Raw genomic sequence first — 21,846 nt, forward strand, 5'->3', positions numbered from 1 at the left:
TATGAGCAGTCGTCACAGCACATGGCCTGTTCTGCTTGTTAACTACAACCTACCCTCTTGGTTGTGTTTCAAGAGAAAGCACATTATGTTGATTTTGCTTGTGCAAGGTCCAAAACAACCTGGAAATGACATTGATGTATTCCTACAGCCACTCGTTGATGACCTTCAAGTACTTTGGGGTGGTGTCGATACTTGGGATGCGTACGGAGAGGAGAATTTCCAAGTGCATGCTATGTTATTCAACACCATTAGCGATTGGCCGGCTCTTGGAAACCTATCAGGCCAAACCGTCAAAGGAAAATGTGCCTGCTCAGAGTGCATGGAAGAAGAAACACACAGCAGGTGGTTGAAACACTCTCGCAAGATGGTGTACATGGGTCACACGTGATTTCTTAGGCGGAATCACCCGTATAGATCTATGACTAAACCATTCGATGGTAAGAAGGAGCTTCGTGAGGCCCCTCGGTCATTGTCCGGAGATGAAGTGTATAATAAGGTAAAGGACATTGAGCATGTCTTTGGAAAGAGAAGTAAAACCAGTAAAAGTAAAGAAAGAACAATATGGAAGAAAAAATCTATGTTCTGGCAGTTAGAGTACTGGAAGCACCTAGAGGTTCGACATTGCATAGACCTAATGCACGTCGAGAAGAATGTGACGGATAGTGTCATTGGACTGTTGCTGAACATCAAAGGGAAAACGAAGGATGGGTTCAATGCACGGAAGGACATGGAGGATATGAAGATTCGACCTGGACTAGCAGGTAGAGTGAACGAGGACACGGGAAAAGTTTACCTTCCGCCTGCTTGCTATACGCTGTCAGACCTAGAGAGAAAGTCCTTCCTGGACTACATAAGTGGTATTAAGGTACCCACAGGATACTCATAACGGATCAATAAGTTTGTCTCCGACAGCGAGTTCAAGTTGGGTAGTCTGAAGTCACACGATTGTCATGTCATGATAACTCAACTTCTTCCAGTTGCTATTAGGAATATTTTGCCACCTAAAGTCCGACACATGGTTATGCGGTTGTGTTTCTTCTTCAATGCAATTGGTTAGAAGGTTCTAGATCCCGCTATGTTGGATGGATTACAAGAAGATACAGTGAAAACCCTGTGTCATCTGGAGATGTACTTTCTGCCTTCGTTCTTTGATATCATGGTCCATGTCATCGTGTACCTTGTGAAGCAGACGAAAAATTGTTGTCCAGCATTCATGAGGCAGATGTACCCATTTAAAAGATACATGGGCATTTTGAAGGGATATGTGCGTAACAGAGCACGTCTAGAAGGAAGTATTATGGAAGGGTACACGACGGAGGAGGTCATTGAGTTCTGTGTTGACAACATGGAAGAGCAAACAGCCATTAGAGTTCCGAAGTCATGTCACGAAGGAAGACTTCAAGGTGTAGGCATTATCGGTAGAAAGATTATTATATTAGATCGAGAGCTATATGAGAAGGTCCATTTGACGGTGCTACAACACATGGTAGATGTTGGCCCATACATTCAAGAGCATCTTTCACATATACGGAAAGATAACAGTGGTCGGTCGGAAGGTTGGACATCCAAGGAGCACAACACACACTTCAATGCATGGTTTAAGAAAAGAATAGCGACTAGTACTTTGCCCGTCAGCGACACACTGAAATGGTTGGCGCATGGTCCATCATGGAATGTGCAAACATGTCAAGGGTTTGACATCAATGGTTACACATTCTACACATGTGAACAAGATGACAAAAGCACCATGCAAAATAGTGGTGTCCGTATAGATGCTATTCAGGATGGTGGGGGTTATAATTCATACTATGGCCGAATCACCGATATTTGGGAGATCAACTATGTGAAGTTCAAAGTGACGTTGTTTCGGTGCACATGGGTCAATAACCTTCGAGGCGGGGTGACGATCGATAAAGAGGGCTTCATATTAGTTGATTTCTCGAAGATAGGTTACAAGGATGAGCCTTTCGTCCTAGCGAAACAGGTAGTACAAGTTTTCTACATTAAAGACCCGGTAAATAAGAAGCTACATGTTGTTCGCGAAGGCAAAAGGAGTATAGTTAGGGTCGAACACGTTGTTGACGAGGAGTACAACAAATGCGTGAACGCAACGCAAGAGCTACCTCAAGAAGAGGAGTCATCCGAAGATAGTAATGTGTACGTGAGAGTAGATCATGACGAAGGCCTTACTGTCGAGATGTAATAAATTATGTATTGTACTTAATTGTTCTAAAATTAAATGTTCTGAATTGCTGCGCAAGTGGTTCCTCAAAATTTAATTTTTCTATAATTGCTATAGATTATTCATGTATAATTATATTGTTATGCATTTATGGAATAAATTTAATTGATCTAAATTTAATGTTCTATATTTAAAGTGGTAAATACCCTGTAATTGCTATAGATTATTCATGTATAATTAAATTGTTTTGCATTTATGGAATATATTTAATTCATCTAAAATTTAATGTTCCATATTGAAAGTGGTAAATACCCTATATTTGCTATAGATTATTCATGTATAATTAAATTGTTTTGCATTTATGGAATATATTTAATTCATCTAAAATTTATATCATGGTGCAATGTATCCGTCATGGTCTAGGAAACGTTGACCATGACGGATAGATGTTTTCGTCTCGGTCGGTACAATACGAACCGTGACGAATACACCATTTCGATCACGGTCTGTGATTTGAAAACCATGACCGAAATACATATCCGTCACGGTTTGGACCACACCGCCCGTTACGAATAGGTTGCAATGGTTTTTTTTGCCCACTTCGGTCTGTATAGTGGACACTAGTCCACTCCATCCCAAAACCCTCACCGACCCCGTGCGCGTCGCCGCCCCCTCCCCGAGCGCGGCGCCGCCCCCCTCCCAGACCCCGGCGCCGCCCCCCTCCCCCGAGCTTGGTGGCCCCCTCCCCGAGCGTGGCACCGCCCCCCACCTCGACCCCGGCGGCCCCCTCCCCGAGCGTGGCGCCGCTCCCCTCCCCGACCCCGGCGGCCTCCCCTCCCGACCCGCCAGTCCCCTCCCCGTCCCCTACCCGACGGTCCCCTCCCCGTCCCCTACCCGACGGCCCCTCCCTGGTAACTTCTTGTTCATATCATTTTTATATGAACATATTATGTTATTCCTACAATAAATAAAATAATATTTGTCATGAAATATGTGAACATGGTTTTTATATAGTAAAAATGCATCTAGATAACAACTTAAAATAGAAATGTGTATATGTGTTCATATCATTTTTTATATGTGTTCTTTTGTACTGTTACAATAGAAATGTGTACGTGTTATATGGTATGGAGACTATTGAATTGTGTGGTGAGCAAACTAGATTTTTTTTCGGGCGTGAGCAACTTTCGTCTAGTCTCCTAAGATGTGTAACACATTTGGTTGCCGCCATCGTACGGTTTTGTCTTAGGCTGAAGTTGACTGGCACGCTCAGTCCGAACAAAAACTCGTATGCTCACGGGATATTTTGTATGTTCATGTAGCCATGTGTCCATGAGTTTGGTAATAGTCTTGTAGTACCAAAATATTAGTCCCTAAGTAAATGTGATTGGACTGGCAGTAACTACAGGCTAGTTAATGTACACTTGTTGTGACAGGAAACCAGACCCTTCGCTCTTGCGAAATGCATATTTACTTGTGTTCTTGGGGCAAGCATGCACACTATGGGATGAGAATCCAGTTGTAGAGCGCGTAAAGCGTGACACAACCAAAAAAGCAGGAAGGGTACCTCTGTAGATACTGGACTCCGTATGACATGATGCAAACTCCGTACCAATCCTATGCGATGTGTCATACGGAGTTCGGTCTCTTCGAAGGCACCAATCATTTTTTGTTGTGTCACGCTTTACACTCTCTACATCAGGATTTTCATCCTATAGTGTGCATGCTTGCCCCAAGAACACGAGTAAACATGCATTTCCTAAGAGCGAACGGTCTGGTTTCTTGTCATGGAGGAATCGTTAATTACCTTGTAATTACTGGCTTTACCAATATAGACAAGATTTATGTCATGCCTCTTAGACGAATTTGTAATTTGTGAGTGTGGTGTCCATGAGTTCGTGAAGTAAATTTGATTGGACTGGTAATAACTATAGGCTAGTTAATGTACACTTCGTGACTCGAAACCAAAACCCTTCGCTCTTAGAAAATGCATATGTACTCGTGTTCTTGGGGCAAGCATGCACACTGCGGGAGGAAAATTCAGCAAAAAAAGCAGGAAAGGTGCCTCCATAGATACCAAACTCCGTATGACACGACGCAAACTCCGTACCAATCCTATGCGACGTGTCATGCAGAGTCCGGTTTCTTCGGAGGCACCCTTCCTGCTTTTTTCGCTGTTTCCGGCTTTACGCGGTCTACGACTAGCTTTTCGTCACGCAGTGTGCATATTTGCCCCAAGAACACGAGAATATATGTTCTATTAGAGAACAGTCTGGTTTCTTGTCACAGAGGCATTATTAATTACCCTGTAATCACTGCCTTTACCAATATAGACAATATTTATTTCATGCCTCTTACATGGATAACATATTTATATGCCGTCAATTTCACGTGACTTAGGTTAATTTAGATTGTTACTCCGACGTGTCTAACATATATTAATTGTATATGCAACTAACTCTTAATTGTATTTGTTATATTGTTAGTCCGACATGTCGGATAATCAAGACATAACCACATCGGCTGGTACAAGTGCAACAACTGGGGGCCGGCCCCCCAAGTCACGTAACAGGTTGCCAGAATCAAAGCTCACAATCACTGTAGTTGACCTAAACGGGAACCCCACACAACCCCCTACGATAACTAGTAATTTTGCAAGCTCCTGTGGGGTTGTAGCTCGGGAGTGCATTGGGATACTACAAAAGACCTTTAAGGAAGTGCTGCAAGAGGAGAAAGAGTTTGCTTGGGAGAAATTAAAGGAGAAGTTTGACTATCCTCCGGAAGCAGGGTTAGCGTTGAAACGTCAAGTGTTGATCAAGATAGACAGCTCCTGGAAGAAGTTCAAATCAATGTTGGTCAACGAGTACGTCTTCAATAGAGTGGACCCACCCCCCGACCCGACTGGCGAGTACCCTCAAATCACGGCAGAAGTATGGAAAGAATTCCTAAGTTGAAGAACTCACCTGAGTTCGTCAACATTAGTGATGACCACAAGCGACTCCAGGCTAGGAACGTACATCCACACCTACTAGGAACGGGTGGATATATTGGAAAGACGGATAGATGGGCCGAGGAAGATGAGGCTGCTCGTAGGTCAGGGGGCCCTGTCTCCTTTGCTGACCTCGAGGAGGAACGTGCTAGGAACTGGGCAAGGGCTCGGGCTAAGAAAAACCCGGACGACACCTTAATGTTTCCGAATCAAGCTGATGCTGATGTTTTCAGACAAATGCAGCTCTTTGCGGTGTCAGATTAATCTTCACAAAGTGAGGTAGAATCGGCCAGACGTGAGGACGACATCTTAACGAGGGCGTTAGGAAACCCTGAACATGGGGGCCAAACAAGAGGCATCGGTTCAACCGTGCCTTGGAACATAGGAATGCCCAAATATCTCACCTAGTACAAGAAGCGCAAGATATGAAGGGCGGAGAAAGAGGCCCTTATGGAGGAGTTCAATGCATGATTAACACGCGAGGTTGCCCAAATATCTCACTTAGCTAAGAGCTTATGGAGGAGTTCAATGCATGATTAACACGCGAGGTCGCCCAAATAAGGCAAGAACTTCACAGTAGACAAGCCGGCACAGCAATTGTCAGGACATGCAGTTCCTCAGGTTGATGTTAGCCTCACAGGTCTACCAAGCAGCTGTGCATCAATGGGCATGGATGCTCAAGACTGTGTGGTACCCTCCTCAATCGACCACATAAATGAGTTAATACCATCTATAGTTCACACGACTCTAATCGTACTATACTAATATTTTTGTTTGCCCTCTCGTGTAGGATATTTCCCCGTGCGTGCTACAAGTTAGGGTGATGGCAAAGTTTAGCTCTGATGCAGCTGAGGGACTTGTTTTCAAGCCTTCGAAAACAATTAGAGTACACGGTGCTCAATTGTTGGATGGCCATGCCAAGGTCCAAGTCGATAGAGTTCTCGATGGTTGGGCCACCTTTCCACTTGAGCACCCTCCAATCGACGAGATCCTGACCTTGGATGCTGCAAAGGGCACATACATACAATGGCCTAAACACGACATCATCATAAGGATGAAACCCAAGGCTCCTCCTATTCCTGAGCCTATGGATTCCATGCCACCTCCAGATGAGCCGAATGTTGAGGTCTCCATCGGTCAAGCCCTTACGGATCCTCATTTTGGTTCTGGTCCAGCTTTGGAGGTTGAAGATGTCCCGCAAATTTGCCTCCTATCAAGACTATTGTCCGGGCTTCCTCCTCCCCTTCCATGACGTACCAAAAAAAATATACTAAGGGAAGGCGATGGGGAAAGGGCTCCAAAAAGCCAGCATTGGCCAAGAAACTTGACATGGGTAAACGAGCCGTACCATCCGGTGTATCCAATAAAGGTAAAGCTAAACAATTTGTGCTAGGTTGGCGATTGGTGGACGACCTAGCACTAACATTAGTTGGTCAGGCATGCCAGGACCTTCACGCATGGTACATGACCACGACCTCTTCGAAATGCCAAAATATGGATGAGTCTGTAGTCGGTTCACATGGGTGCGAGCCTTTCCTATCTCCAATGGCCATGTTCGTCGTGGGCTTCAATGATCTATGGGATTTGTTCAACCTAACCCAACTCGACACGGGATTGCTCAAGTGCTACAGTTTGTAAGTCCGCTAGACTTATCAACATTTAACGCACTATTATTACGTGTTCTAATCTAACCCTTAATGAGCTCAATTACTGCAAGATGTGTTGGAGAGAGAGTCGAAAGAAGGGCTTGAGGGTTGGTTTCTTAGATCCATCCCTCATCAACGAGACAACTCTTCAGTCCAACTTGGATTCCACTATTGAGTACATTAGGATGAGCTTGTGGGCCCATCAAGACAAGGAAGCTATATTTTTGGCTCATAATCAACAGTAAGGGTGATAGCTCACTAATTGAGTTTTCCATTCGATTATGACGTATTTACAAATTTACTCTCGCCTATTATAGGAGACATTGGATCCTCATATGCATATGCCCAAAGTGGAACATGGTGTACTACCTCAATTCCGCCATATCGCCGATTTACACATGGATCCCAATCAAAGAAGCTTTGGAGAGAGCGTGGGAACCATATGTCACTAAGGGTGGGAAGCATGATGCAAAGAGATCGGGTCTTACTCATAAGTTCGACTTCCCCATCGCTCAACAAACTGGACTCATGTGTGGTTTTCATGTTTGTCACCACATGAGCAACTTATCCCAGCAGGTGAACACGTTTGATCCTGAGGTTTGTCTAAGTCACCCAAACTATGCCACCATCTTACCTATTTCCTAACTTAAGTAATAACTAAACCTTTTATCTTACAGCTAGCTTTCGTGAAGTCAATACATTTGATGCGAGCAAGATCCGAGGAGAAATTGCCGCATTCTTGTTAACCGATGTAATCAATCCAAAGGGGCAATTTCATGCTAGCAAGTATAAAGGATAACTGATTAGTCACTGTCTTAAATTTCATTCAAAATTTTCAATATACCTATGTCACTGTAATTCGATGAGTTTTTCTTACACGTCTAACTTTTTTTATTGTGATGGAAGAGTTGATTGATTGTGTATATAGCTGATATTTCGTTGTTACATCGTGCATTACTGTTTATGTGTTACTAATTGCTTGCGTACCATAATATTTGGCATGACGTATATTTAATTGAAATATACCAGTTTGCTGCACATATTACTGGAATATATTGCTTGTTTACAGAGGGTATGGCTGGCATTACCTGAGACCAGTCGATTTTTAGAATTTCTTTTTTTTAATAACTACATATCCGTAACGGGTATAAACTACTAGCCGTTGCCGATATTTACAATATCGGTAACGGGCCGTAATCTAGAACCGTGATAGGAGAGTATCGGTTACGGTTCTACAAGTACGGACCGTGACCGATACTCTCCTATCGGTCATAGTTCTACATTCTCGGCCGTTACGGCTAAGTATCGGTCACGGGTCTTCTCCGCTTACCATGGGTTCCTGGATCAGTATCGGTCACAGTTCTAAATGACGAACCGTTACGGGAATAGTTTATCCGTAACGGTCCGTTGGCCCGTGAGTGAAACATTTGGGTTTCAGTGACCCTTTGTCCGTCACGGACCACATACCCGTGACTGATACCTATTTCGGCCCGTTACGGATAGGGGGTTCCGTAGTAGTGCCGGCTGCTGCGGGATAGGTACCCGAAGCCGCTCATCTTCCACGACGGCCACCTCGCATTCCTCCCGACCCCCTCCGCCGTGCTTGCTTTCTTCCTCTTCCCCCCGCTCGGCGTCACCCTCTCCGTTATCCGCATCTCCATCGGCATCGTGGTTTCCTACAAGATTAGCTTCAGTGCCGGCGCCGTCTTCGGCGTCCGTTTCCGCACGTCCGGCCTCCGCGCCCTGGAACCCGGCGTCAAGCGCAGGGGCATCCTGTACGTGTGCACGCACCGGACGCTGGTCGACCCGATCATGCTCACCGCCGCGCTGCAGAAGCCCGTGCCCACCATGACGTACAGCCTCAGCCAGCTGTCCGAGATCATCGCGCCCATCAGCACGGTGCGGCTGACGCGCGACCGGGTGCGTGACGCCGAGACGATGTCGTGCCTGCTGGAGCATGGTGACCTCACGGTCTGCCCCGAGGGCACCACCTGCCGTGAGCCGTACCTGCTGTGGTTCAGCCCGCTGTTCGCGGAGCTGGCCGACGACATGGAGCCCGTGGTGCTGGACGTGCAGGTGACGACGCTGTACGGCACGACGGTGAGCGGCCACAAGTGGCTGGACCCCGTGGTGTTCTTCGCCAACCCGCAGCCCGCGTACCGGTTGGAATTCCTGGGCGCCGTGCCACGCGAGTGGCCCCGCACCGGGGGCAGGCCCGGCACCGAGGTGGCCAACTGGGTGCAGCGGCGGCTCGGCGAGGCGCTTAGGTACGAGTGCACCGGGCTGACCCGCCGCGACAAGTACATGATGTTCGCCGGCAACGACGGTGTGGTCGCCAAGTAGAGTGGGTGCGCCCCATCTGCTCCTGTCGTTATGCATACTTGCATGCTCTGTAACCAAATTATCAAAATTAGTTACTGTAATATGCGTCGAATGTTAGCGACAAGAGGGATGACGAGCTACAGGACTAGGAAGCGGCAATGAGCGGCCACGCCGTCGATGCAGACCAAGTGTATGCGTCTCTGGGCCGGAGTGGGCCAAATGAACTCGGCCTGCGTGCCAAGTGTGTTTTGGCCTGCGTGCCAGCTGTTCCCGCGTTGTGCGTGTCGTGTAGCGAACTCGGAGTTGGCGAGACATATATAAGGGAGGCGAGACCCGGGGAGAAGGGTGGCTTTTGGCTGGGCGGCGATCGGCGGTGGTGGCTCACCCATGTCGGGTTGAGAAGGTTGTAATAGCCACAAACCATTCCTCTACTAAGCCGTTCCTTCCCTCGCTGAATTCTTCTGTGAAATTGTGTTTGATCGATCGATCGGGTAGCTAACAAAACTGGTATCAGAGCCAATTCTGAGTCCACTACTAAATTCTCTTGATTGAGCTGTAGAATTACCAGGAAGGGTGGGATTGATTGCGTAAGCAATCGTGATCTGCAAAAGCTACGGCTACCCGGACTGGGTTGGCTTGATTCGGAGTGTGGTGATCGTGAATAGCCAATCTGGAGAAACCACGCTATTTGACCAAGCAAACCGTGAAGATCATGGAGCGGAACGACAAGCTGGATCTGCTGCTCATGAAGATGGATGAAGTGGAGCAGAAGCGCGCGGTTTTGGACCACCAGAATCGCACCGAAATTCAAGCCATCAAGAGAGTTGTTGAGACAAGATTGCCCGAGATTGAGAAGAGGGTGGATGGCCTGCATGCTACTATCGCCGGGTTGCAAACCAAGGTGGAGAACTTGTAGAAATTGGCTAGCAACTTCACACGATCTTCTCATGGCTACGACACACCACCACCTATGGGTAAGCCACCATTCTCATCTAGCCCTGATTTCAATTCTGGCTCCTCTCATATTTCTGCTGGCATTAATGCAAATGTGCCCCCATGACTTGCCCTCAGTTCAATGGGGAAAATCCTCAACTCTGGAAAGACAATTGTGAAGCCTATTTTGATGTGTATGGGGTTCACCCAAATCACTGGGTCAAGGTGGCTGCCTTGAATTTTGTCGGACCCGTAGCATTCTGGTTGCAGTCAGTACGATCTGGTCTGGTAGGAGTAACTTGGCTGGAGTTTTGTGACCGTGTGGGAGGCAGATTTCTGAAAGACAAGAAGGAAGCACTCATTAGGCAGTATATTCATATCAGTCAAACTAGCACATTTGCTGAATATGTTGAGAGGTTTGATGTTCTCATGCAACAGCTAAACTCCTATGACAATCCTGCTGAACCATCATATTTTGTCACTAAATTTGTTGATGGGCTTAGAGAGGACATCAGAGTGGTGGTAATGATTCAGAAACCCAGGGATATTGATTCAGCTTGCTCAATTGCCCTACTGTATGAGGAAGCAATGGAAGGAAGCAAGGCTTCAGGATCAAAAAGACAGGAAGGTCATGGCAACATCAAATTCAGCAACCGCCCTACTTCTCACACCAATTCTAATTCACCACCCAAATCTGCAACCAGTTCAGGTGGAGATGGTAGTAAATCCAGAGAAGACAGGCAATCAGCACTTAAGGCCTATAGGAGAGCTAAGGGACTCTGCTTTGTGTGTGGTGAAAGATGGGGAAGGGATCACAAATGTGCACCTTCTATTCAACTTCATGTCGTCCAAGAAATGATGGAAGTAGTGCAATTGGATTCTGACATTGAGGAAGAACATACACTTGAAGAAAATACTGATGGTGACAATGGGAACCTCATGACCATTTCACAGCAGGCATTGTGGGGTACTGAATCAAACAAGTCTATCAGATTACATGTATGGGTGCAAGGTCAGGAACTACTTATGTTGGTTGATTTAGGCAGCACACATTCATTCATTGATCAAGTAATTGGAACCAAATTACAAGGAGTCAGAAAGTTGAACCAACCTGTGTCTGTCAGAGTGGCTGATGGTAGTACTCTCAGCTGTGAACAATTTGTTCCAAATTGTCAATGGTACATGCAGGGCCACTGTTTCACCTCTGATTTCAGATTGCTACCTTTGGGTAGTTATGACATCATACTTGGCATGGACTGGCTGCAACAGTTCAGTCCAATGAAAATTGACTGGAACTTAAAATGGTTAGAGTTCTCTTACCAGGGAGAAATTATCAAGTTACAGGGCCTCACTGCTGATCTACCCACTGTTCTACTGTTACTTGTGACCAAGTCCAAGGAATGCTAAGACAAGGATCTTTGTTGCATTTGGTTCAAGTTCAGTTACAACAATCTGATAGCCCTAAAAGTGTACCTGAACCAGTTCAGAAATTGGTACAACGTTATTCTGATATATTTGCTGAACAAACTTGACTACCCCCTAAGAGATCATGTGACCACTCCATTCCTCTCTTACCTAGCAGCAAACCAGTGAACTTGAGGCCCTACAGACATAATCCAGCTCTCAAGGATGAAATTGAGAAACAGATTGCTGAAATGCTTAATTCTGGAGTCATCCAACACAGCCAAAGTTCCTTTTCATCCCCAGCAATTCTGGTCAAAAAGAAAGATGGAACCTGGAGGCTAGTAATTGATTACTGGAAACTCAATGATATAACTGTCAAAGGAAAATATCCTGTGCCAGTTATAGAAGAATTACTGGATGAATTATCAGGGGCACAATGATTTTCTAAATTAGATTTGAGGGTTGGGTATCACCAAATTAGGATGGCACCAGGGGAAGAGCATAAAACAGCCTTTCAAACACACACCGGTCATTATGAGTACAAGGTTATGTCATTTGGCCTTACTGGAGCTCCAGCCACATTTTTATCAGCTATGAATGATACCTTGCAACCAGTACTCAAAAAATGTGCTCTTGTCTTCTTTGATGACATCCTTATTTACAGCCCAGACCTACAGTCTCATTTAGCTCATTTGCAACAAGTTTTTCAGCTATTAAGAGAGGGACATTGGAATGTCAAATTAAGCAAATGTTCATTTGCTCAAAGGAGGTTATCCTATTTGGGCCATGTCATTGGAGTTGATGGTGTCTCTACAGAACCCAGTAAAATACAAGATGTTCTCAACTGGCAACCACCAACCAATGTGAAGAAATTAAGGGGCTTCTTGGGTCTCACTGGTTACTACAGAAAATTTGTCAAGAATTATGGACTAATTAGCAAACCATTAACACAGCTGCTCAGGAAGGATGCTCCTTTCCAGTGGACACCAGCAGTCAATTCAGCCTTCCTTGAACTCAAACAAGCCCTGGTAACTGCTCCTGTGCTAGCATTACCAGATTTCAAGAAATCCTTTGTTGTTGAGACTGATGCTTGTGACAAATTGGAGCTGTTCTGTCACAAGAAAACCATCCCATTGCTTATGTGAGCAAGGCTTTGAGTCCCAGATATATTGGACTATCTACCTATGAAAAGGAATGCATGGCAGTTTTATTAGCTGTGGACCACTGGAGATCATACCTTCAATTGGGTTCTTTCACTATTCTCACTGATCATCATAGTCTCATGCATCTCAGTGACCAGAGACTCCGTACTGTCTGGCAACACAAGGCTTTCACTAAGTTACTAGGTCTGGACTACAAGATCTGTTACAGAAAAGGGAGCTGTAATGCAGCTGCTGATGCTCTCTCTAGGCAATTTCAGGAAACCAATGCCATATCTACCTGCACTCCTCTCTGGTTAGAGGAAGTAGCCAAGGGCTATGAGCAAGATCCTGACTCAATGCAGTTGTTGTCCTCCTTGGTTACCAACTCTACCACTAAGGCAGGTTTCACACTCCACAATGGTATTATTAAGTTCAAGGGGAGAATTTGGATCGACCACAGTTCTAACTTACAGAACAAGATCATTACAGAACTCCATGCCAGCCCCATTAGGGGCCATTCAGGTTTTCCAGTGACATACAGGAGAATCAAACAACTTTTTGCTTGGCCACACATGAAAAACATGGTAAAACTCCAATTAAAGAACTGTCAGACTTGTATCCAGGCTAAACCTGACAGAGTTAAGTACCCAGGATTGTTGCAGCCATTACCTGTACCACAAGGAGCTTGGCAGGTGATTTCTATGGACTTCATTGAGGGCTTACCCAAATCACATAGATTTAACTGCATCATGGTTGTGGTTGACAAATTCTCCAAATATGCTCATTTCATACCTCTGGCACATCCATTTACTGCTTTAGATGTAGCCAAGGCATTTATGTCCCAAGTTAACAAATTGCATGGGTTACCCACTACCATCATTTCAGATAGAGACAAGATTTTTACTAGTAATCTCTGGGAGCAACTCTTTATGTTGGCTGGTACTTCCTTACATCTCAGTTCTGCTTATCACAGCCAAACCAATGATAGAACAGTATACCTTCATGTCGACATCCTTACCATTGATGTCGAGGTCGAGGTGCCCATTGATTTGCATAGGTGTCTTGATGGGTTTGGCGCCATCCATATCGAACTTCTTGAGAACGTCTTTCAAATACTTTGCTTGCGATATGAATGTACCATCTTTGAGTTGTCTTACTTGTAATCCGAGGAAAAACTTCAATTCCCCCATCATTGACATCTCAAATCGCTTGGTCATGATCCTACTAAATTCTTCACTAAAAGAGACATTAGTTGAACCAAATATTATGTCATCGACATAAATTTGGCACACAAATAGATCATTCTTGAATTTCTTAGTAAAGAGAGTAGTGTCGGCCTTCCCGATTTCGAAGCCATTCTTGGCTAAGAAATCACGAAGACATTCATACCAAGCTCTAGGAGCTTGCTTGAGCCCATAGAGAGCCTTGTGAGCTTGTAGACGTGCTCGGGGTGCTTTGGATCTTCAAATCTCGGTGGTTGCTCCGTATACACCAATTTAGAGATTGGCCCATTCAAGAAGGCACTCTTGACATCTATTTGATACAACTTGAAATCATGGTTAGCGGTATAAGCTAATAAAATTCGAATGGACTCAAGGCGAGCAACCGGCGTGAAAGTTTCACCGAAGTCAAGTCCTTTTGACTTGGGTGAAGCCTTGTGCCACTAACCGAGCTTTGTTGCGTGTCACGACTCCATGTTCATCTTGCTTGTTGCGGAAGACCCACTTGGTCCTGATGATGTTTTGCTTGGGCCTCTCGACTAGCGACCATACTTCATTCCTCTTGAAGTTATTGAGCTCTTCTTGCATGGCCATTACCCAATCCGGGTCACCAAGTGTCTCTTCCACTTTTACTGGTTCCAAAGATGAAACAAAGGAGTAATTTTCACAAAAGCTTGCAATACGAGAGCGAGTTGTTACCCCTTTACGCATGTCGCCTAGGATATTGTCGATCGGATGATCCCTTTGTACAACTTGGTGAATTCAAGGATGATGAACCGTGGGGGCTTGAGCTTGATCAATTTGCTCACTTGTGCCCACGACATCAATCCCATCCCCAAGGTCTTTATTTTCACCACCATCACCAACTTGTACTTGATCATCTTGGGTTGAGGGATCTTGTGGTATTTCTTGCTCTAGCTCCCCCTCAACCTCACGGGGTCTCACATCTTCAATTGCCTTGTGGTCTATGTCCTCCTTGGAAGTGGGAATATCTGCAACATCAACTTCAACTTGCTCTACTTGAGAGCCGTTAGATTCATCGAACATCACGTCCCTAGAGATTTCAACAATTTCGGTGGACTTGTTGAAAACCCAGTAGGCACATGCATTCGCCTCATATCGTATTAAGAAGCCTTCATCTACTTTGGATGCAAACTTAGAAGATCTAGGTCTTTTGCTAAGAATGAAACATTTGCAACCAAAAAGACTCAAAAGTAAGACACATTAGGCTTTTTATCGATAAGAAGTTCATATGCAGTTTTCTTGAGTAGTTTGTGGAGGTATAGACGGTTGAGGGAGTGGCACGCGGTATTGACGGCTTTGGCCCAAAAGATATCCGGTGTCTTGTACTCGTCGAGCATTGTCCGAGCCATCTCAATGAGTGTCCGGTTCTTCCTCTCCACAATCACATTTTGAGGGGGATCGTATGGAGCGGAGAACTCGTGCTTGATCCCTTCTTCTTTAAGGAACTCTTCAACTTGGGTGTTCTTGAATTCTCTTTCATTATCACTCCGAATTCCTTTAATCTTCACTTCGAATTCACTTTGCACCCTCTTGGTGAATTTCTTGAAGATTTCTTGAGTTTCGCTCTTGTCATGAAGAAAGAAAACCTAAGTGAAGCGAGAAAAGTCATTGATAATTAGTAGACCATGCTTATTACCTCCTAAGCTTAGATAAGCTATTGGCCCGAAGAACTCCAATGGTCTTGTAGTCGTCATGATGTTCTTTGGGGGATGAAATGCTCCGACTTGCTTCCCCGCTTGACAAGCACTACATACACGGTCTTTCTCAAAAGATACATTAGATATGCCAAGTATGTGCTCCCCCTTTAGAAGATTTGATAGATTTCTCATCCCGGAATGGCTAAGGCGACGATGCCAAAGCCATCCTAGAGTGGACTTGGCAATTAAGCAAGATTCGGGGTTAACTCTATCATTGTCAAAGTCAACAAGATAGAGATCTCCCTTCAATGTACCCTTAAACACCTCCAACTTGTCATCTCTCCTAAAGACGGTAACATCTATATCGGTGAAGAGGCAATTGAATCCAAGCTTACACAATTGAGAAACCAAAAGTAGATTATAGCTAAGAGACTCGACAAGAAGAGCATTGGAAAGGGAATTGTCTTTGGAGATTGCAATTTTACCTAAGTCCATTACCTTCCCTTTGTTGTCATCTTCAAAGATTATATTTTCATGATCTCCGCTGTTCTTGTCGAGTGAGGTAAACATACTCCTTTCTCCGGTCATATGGTTTGTGCATCCACTATCGATCACCCAACTTGAGCCACCGGAGGAGTATGCCTATAAAAGACATGTCAAACATGCAATTTAGGTACCCAAACTTGTTTTAAGTTTGGGTCCCTTTACAATAGTGGTCAAGTCCTTTATAATCCATATGCTTACCCTTCTTTCTCTTTGATTCGATCCAATAAAGATAGTAACCACACGTCCACGGCCGTTCTTCATGATCTCATAAGAGCCATAGATAAGCCTAATTTTAGCTGGACCCTCATGAGTTAAGGGAAGCTTGAAATCAGTCTTTCTGCTCTGCTGGGGTCGGACTGTTCGGACATTGGGACCAGACCATCCGGTTGGACTTCTCTGCCAGGCAGATGGTTCTGGTCGGACTGTCCGGACACTGGGGCCAGACCGTTCGGCCGGACCTTTCTGCCAGACTGAGAGGTCTGGTCGGACTGGCCGACCCAGACCGAACTGTCTGGTCTGCCCTTTCTGTTGGACAGAGTGGCCGAACCGGATCATTCAGCCTGGACCAGACCGTCCGGCCTGACTTCTCTGTTGAGCAGAAGTCACAGTTCGAACTGTCCGGCCATGTCCGGACTGTCTGTCTACATAGCAGATTTTGTCTCCTTTACCAATTAACTCTCCTTCCTTCACAAATGCAAGGCACGGTTTACCATTGATCATTACCCTTTTTTGAGCTTGCATTTGAGTCGGAAGAATACCCAAGACCCCTCTTATCCTTGTTGTGATAAGAGGTAATTGTCTTGAAGAGGACATCCTTGGATTGATATGTTCGAATACATCCAAACTTCACCAAGGTCTCCAACCTCTCATTCTCCTTCTTCAATTCCTTTAGAGCTACATTGTTAGTCTCAACAACACTTAAGTCAATAGTTTTGCATTTCTCACATTCAAATATGGTATTGACTATAATGTTGTCCTTAGAGTTGCCCTTAAGAGTGTCAATTTCATTCTCAGGACTATTGTGCCTCAATTTCATGGACACAATTGTTTTCTCAAGAATTTCATTGACATCCTTAAGATTGATCATGGTTTGGTTTGCTATTTTGAGTTTCTTAGTCAAACCATCCATTTTCTCTTCATTTGTGGCAATGATTTCTTCAAGAGAGGCATTTTTCATTCTCTCCTGAACTAGAAGATCCTCTTGCCTTTCAAGTGAGTTTTCTTTCATTTCTAGAGTTCTCATAAGCTTGGCAATATGAATGAGAGCAGGTTTACTAAAATTCTTAAGCATAGCATCATCATCATCATCATGATCCACATCATCATCATCACTAGTATCAACACTATGCTTAGGAGCAAGGAATACCTTACGCTCTTGAGCCAGAAGGCACAATGACATGTGATCATTGTCGTCGTCACTCAAGTTGGGGAAGAGCCGCTCTGTGCTTGATGAAGAGATAGCCATGGTGGCGACACCTCCACCCTTGGAGTCACTTGCCTTGGAGTCATCCTTCTTCTCATCTTCATCTTCACTAGAAAACCATTCCTCTCCAATATGAGCCATTCCGGATCTTCTCTTGAAGTATTTAGGCTTGTCATCTTTGTTCTTGGAGAGCTTGGGGCAATCCGCTATGAAATGCCCAAACTCCTTGCATTCATAGCAAGTTTTCTTGGATTGGCGCTTGGACCGATCACCATCCTTTCTTCCATAGCTTTTCTTGCGAAGAAACTTCTTGAATTTGTGGACCAAGAGAGCGAGTTCCTCATCCTCACACTCCGAGTCACTTGAACTCTCCACTTGAACCTTGGAGCTACTTCTCTTTGCCTTGGAGGCCACCTCCTTGTTCTTGGCTTGAGCGGAGGTGGTGGCGAACTTCTTGACTTGGTTTCTTCCTCCAAGAGCTCATGTGATATGATCCTTGATAGTACGTCGCTTGGAGTCATCCTCTTCAACCCGCTTGACTCACGGATCAAGGTCACCAAGGTGGGATTCCTTGGTGAGATGGCTCGAAGTAAGCGCTTTACCACAACATAATCCGTCATGTCTTCGCTTCCAAGCCCACGGATCTTGTTCACTATGACCATCACGCGGTCATACATTTCTTGTGGTGACTTGTCGTCCTCCCTGACGAACCTTCCAAGTTTGCCTTCTAGAAGTTCAATTCTTGACTCTCGAACTCCTCTTGTTCCTTCATGTGCCACCCGGAGAGTATTCCAAATTTCCTTGGCCCCATCAAGTTGGTCAACCTTGTTGAACTCCTCCGGGCTCAAGGAGTTGAGGATGACGCTCGCCGCTTGAGCATTGTGATGGATGAGGAACTCTTGTGCCGGGGTGAGTTCTTCTTTATCCGACATGTCACCTATTCCTGTGCAAACAACCTTCCACACACTTGGATGCATAGATATTAGATAGAGTCTCATCTTGTGCTTCCACGCCCCATGGTGTGTGCTATCAAAGAGTGGGGCGCGGCCAGAAGATAGAGACACATTAGTGGAAGAAGAGTTGTTGAGTTTAGAATAGTCGAACTCATAGGATGCTCCCTTCTTGGAGTTGGTTGATTTTTCAGAGAACTCTTCTCCTCCTCCTCCTTCATTGCTCTTGTTGTTGAAAGCCTCGTCTCTCATCTTGGATCACTTCAAGCATTAAAGCATTTTCAGAAGAATAGGCTCTGATACCAATTGAAGTCCTAGGGGAGACAGCCTAGAGGGGGGGTGAATAGGTGTCCTGAGAAATTCTTTGAACCTGCAGCGGTTAAATAGGGGCCGGACCGTCCGGTTGGCGCTCTCGGGTTGAGCCGAGAGCTCTGGCCAGACTGTCCGGGATAGAACATCGGACTGTCCGGTCAGTTGAAAAGGAAGACCTGAGAGTCTCCTTTTCTAGTGAGGTTCCTGGGAACGTGAAGTGCTCGTGTGCAAGAAATAAACACTAAATGATCACAGGATAAACAGAACACCGAAAGAAAAAGACGTGCACAAGAGATTTATCCCAAAGTTCGGATCTCTTGATCCTACTCTCCATTGAGGCACTCCTGCGAGCAGGATCTCTCTCGATCCTTTTTCTCTCTTGGCTTCCTCCCACAAGGCTAGCACGGGTCTTTGGATTCACACCTAAGAACTAACAAGTCCTTGATCGACCATCAAGGTCAAGATCAAGCGACCATGCCCAGTCCTAGGTTGCAACCCGCTCTACCCTGTAGCCTTCTATGAAGAAGCCCAAGAATCTACTATCAATCTTACATATTTCCTTGCGGAAGTTAGGTATCAACTTTCACAACTTGCTCCCGGGCGATTCACGAGAATCGGAGGCTCGCGGGCAACGCCTATCCGTCTAGGAGATCAATCTCCAAGAGTAATAAGCCACCTTGACTCCACATGCATCCATCAACGCCCAAGAACTCACTCAATCACTCACTAGCCTAAACACTCTTCCTAGGATTCGATCCAGCGATTAATCTCTCTAGGATGTCTTTTTGGGTTAGTGGGGAGGCTTGAGAGGTGCTAAACTTGCCCTAACACCCAGTGAATTCGGACATAAAACCTCACCAACAGCTAGATCTAAAGGGGGCCTTATATATGCTGGCAGACGTCACTTAGCCGTTGAAAAAGAAACCTAACCAAACTGTCCGGCTAGGGGGCCGGACCGTCCTGCCACCAGATTGTCCGGCCATGCTGCTGAGGAAAAGCAACGACAAAACTCTACTCGACCCAGACTTAACTCTAAACACTCTTGGATGCATGCTAAGCTTCTGGTGACCCCTCTTAATAATACGGAGTTCCTACTACTCAAAAGTGAAAAAGAAATTTCGTCGTCGAACGTCTTCAACTCCGAGGAAACATCGCTTTGGGTCACTCAAGCTTCAAATTAGATCACTTAATCCTTTAATCAAATTTATCCTTTATCTTCTCTGCAATCACAAGTCATTAACGCATACATACTTGGCTAGCATTGTCATTAGTCATCCAAAACTCCGTTTAGGGGCTAGATGCACTTTCAGGGACGACGATCTGGACCGGCGACGGCTGGGGCACGGGTGCGGCAGGGCTGGCGCATGGGAGAGAAACGGGAGTTGAAAAAGGCGAGGCCCTAGGGGGTTATTTATAGAGGAAACTAGGGATAAACTAGAAATCCATCTCCTATAAAAAGGAATTGATTGAGTCTCAAAGAAAATATTGTCCTAATATGTGGGGATTGATTTTTGGCAGGAGGGAGAGAGTTGGGGCTGCTCACGGCTACGCAGGAGGAGAAGATTGCACACACAGGAGAGGTGCTGGGGGGAGCATGTGCGACAGGGAGGGGGAAGGGGTGGAGGTCGCACAGGGGGAGGAGGGAAAAATTGAGTGCGGCACTGGAGGGGAAGAAAAGGAAAAGAGAAAAAGAAAAGGAAGAAAGTTAGAAAGAAAGAAGGGAAAAAGAAAGGAAAGGACGGGAAAAGGGAAGGGAAAAATGGAAAAGGAAAAAAAGAAATTGCCTCTAATTTTGCCGATTTTTACTTAATTTATTTGAGTAAATTTTATTCTCTGAGATTCAAGTTTAAATCCTGTTAATAATTAAAATGCTTTCGGGACATTTTAGAACATCCGAAAAGCTTCCATTTAATTAAATTAATTTATACACTGTTTCCTCTTGAATTTTAATTAACAATTTATTTTTAATGTATTATTTAATTATTTTTAGCTTGGGAAAAAGTCTGGACGTGACACTTGATTGACGGTAATCCACAATCCATTCCTCATATTTACGAGGCACATAGACACAACTACCATCATCAAGCTTAGCTGTATATCGACCAAACTGAACACACACTAAATGCCACATCATGATTGATCCTATCATATATGAATAACAAAATCCAAAAAATTAATTTGTTAGTTTGCTCGATATTTTTTCTACCCTAAGTTAATGTGCCTACTATCGAACAGTAATGGAGATGATGATTTTATGGTCTTACTGGAAGGGAGCTCGCTAGAAACTTTAGAATATTTCACCGATTGCACCTTGCCCTTTTCCGGAACCGCCATCACCATATCAACCCTCTCTTTCCCTTCAAACCCTAGGTGAGAAAATCCATGGCAGCATCGACTAGAGATGTGTTGGGGGGAGGGCTGCGGTGACTGCCGCTACTAGGGCCGCCGATCACCTGGAGTTAGGGCAGAGACGCAGATGGATGCGATGGAAGAGAGAGCGAGTAGGTGCGCGACGTGAGAGAACAAGCAGCGATGGCAAAGAGGGAGAGAACAATCTGGTCGTTCTCATCTTTCCCTATCCCATCGTAAACTCTAAACCTTCTGATTGGTGGGGCTAGGGGCAAATATGTCCATAAGGATGAAAATAAAAATAAAACTATTAAGAAAATTACAAACTAAGAAAAAAAGGATGTTGTGGTACCAAATAAAATAATTTGTAGCCCCAGTGGTATTTTATTAAATATGAGTGGTAAAAGATCAAAGGTTACCAATTGAGTGCTATATTATCAAAAATCTCGTTTAAAGGTGGGCCGATCGGTCATTTCGGTTGATTGGATCTTCGTTTTCAGTTTTCATCAAAATTTTGCTCTTTAAAAATTCAGGATATATCGATTTTGAGAAAAGTTAGCCACCGAATTTTTTTGGGTGTTTTTGATCTTTATCTTGGTATTAGTCATGACCAAAATTAAGCAATATATATATATATAGCAGCACTAATATGCACAACCCCCTTAGAAAAACCTATTTTGTGCACCCCTCACCTTTTCCTAACTACCACCTCCACCTTCCCTCCCTTCCTCCTCCTCCCAACGGCAGCGACCTCCCCCCCCACTCCT

General features: G+C 44.9%; 1 protein-coding gene across 1 annotated transcript; it reads left to right on the top strand.

The window, feature by feature from the left end:
- The first annotated feature begins 7,174 nt into the window (after window positions 1-7,174).
- LOC121054947 (glycerol-3-phosphate acyltransferase 1-like) lies at window positions 7,175-9,245 on the top strand. Its single transcript, XM_040526107.1, has 2 exons — window positions 7,175-7,414; window positions 8,336-9,245. Exons 1-2 carry the CDS (start codon window positions 7,175-7,177, stop codon window positions 9,158-9,160), a joined length of 1,065 nt encoding a protein of 354 aa, XP_040382041.1. The 3' UTR covers window positions 9,161-9,245.
- Window positions 9,246-21,846: the final 12,601 nt, after the last annotated feature.

Source organism: Oryza brachyantha, chromosome 1, assembly GCF_000231095.2.
Source record: "Oryza brachyantha chromosome 1, ObraRS2, whole genome shotgun sequence".
In the NCBI taxonomy this organism is placed as follows: Eukaryota; Viridiplantae; Streptophyta; class Magnoliopsida; order Poales; family Poaceae; genus Oryza; species Oryza brachyantha.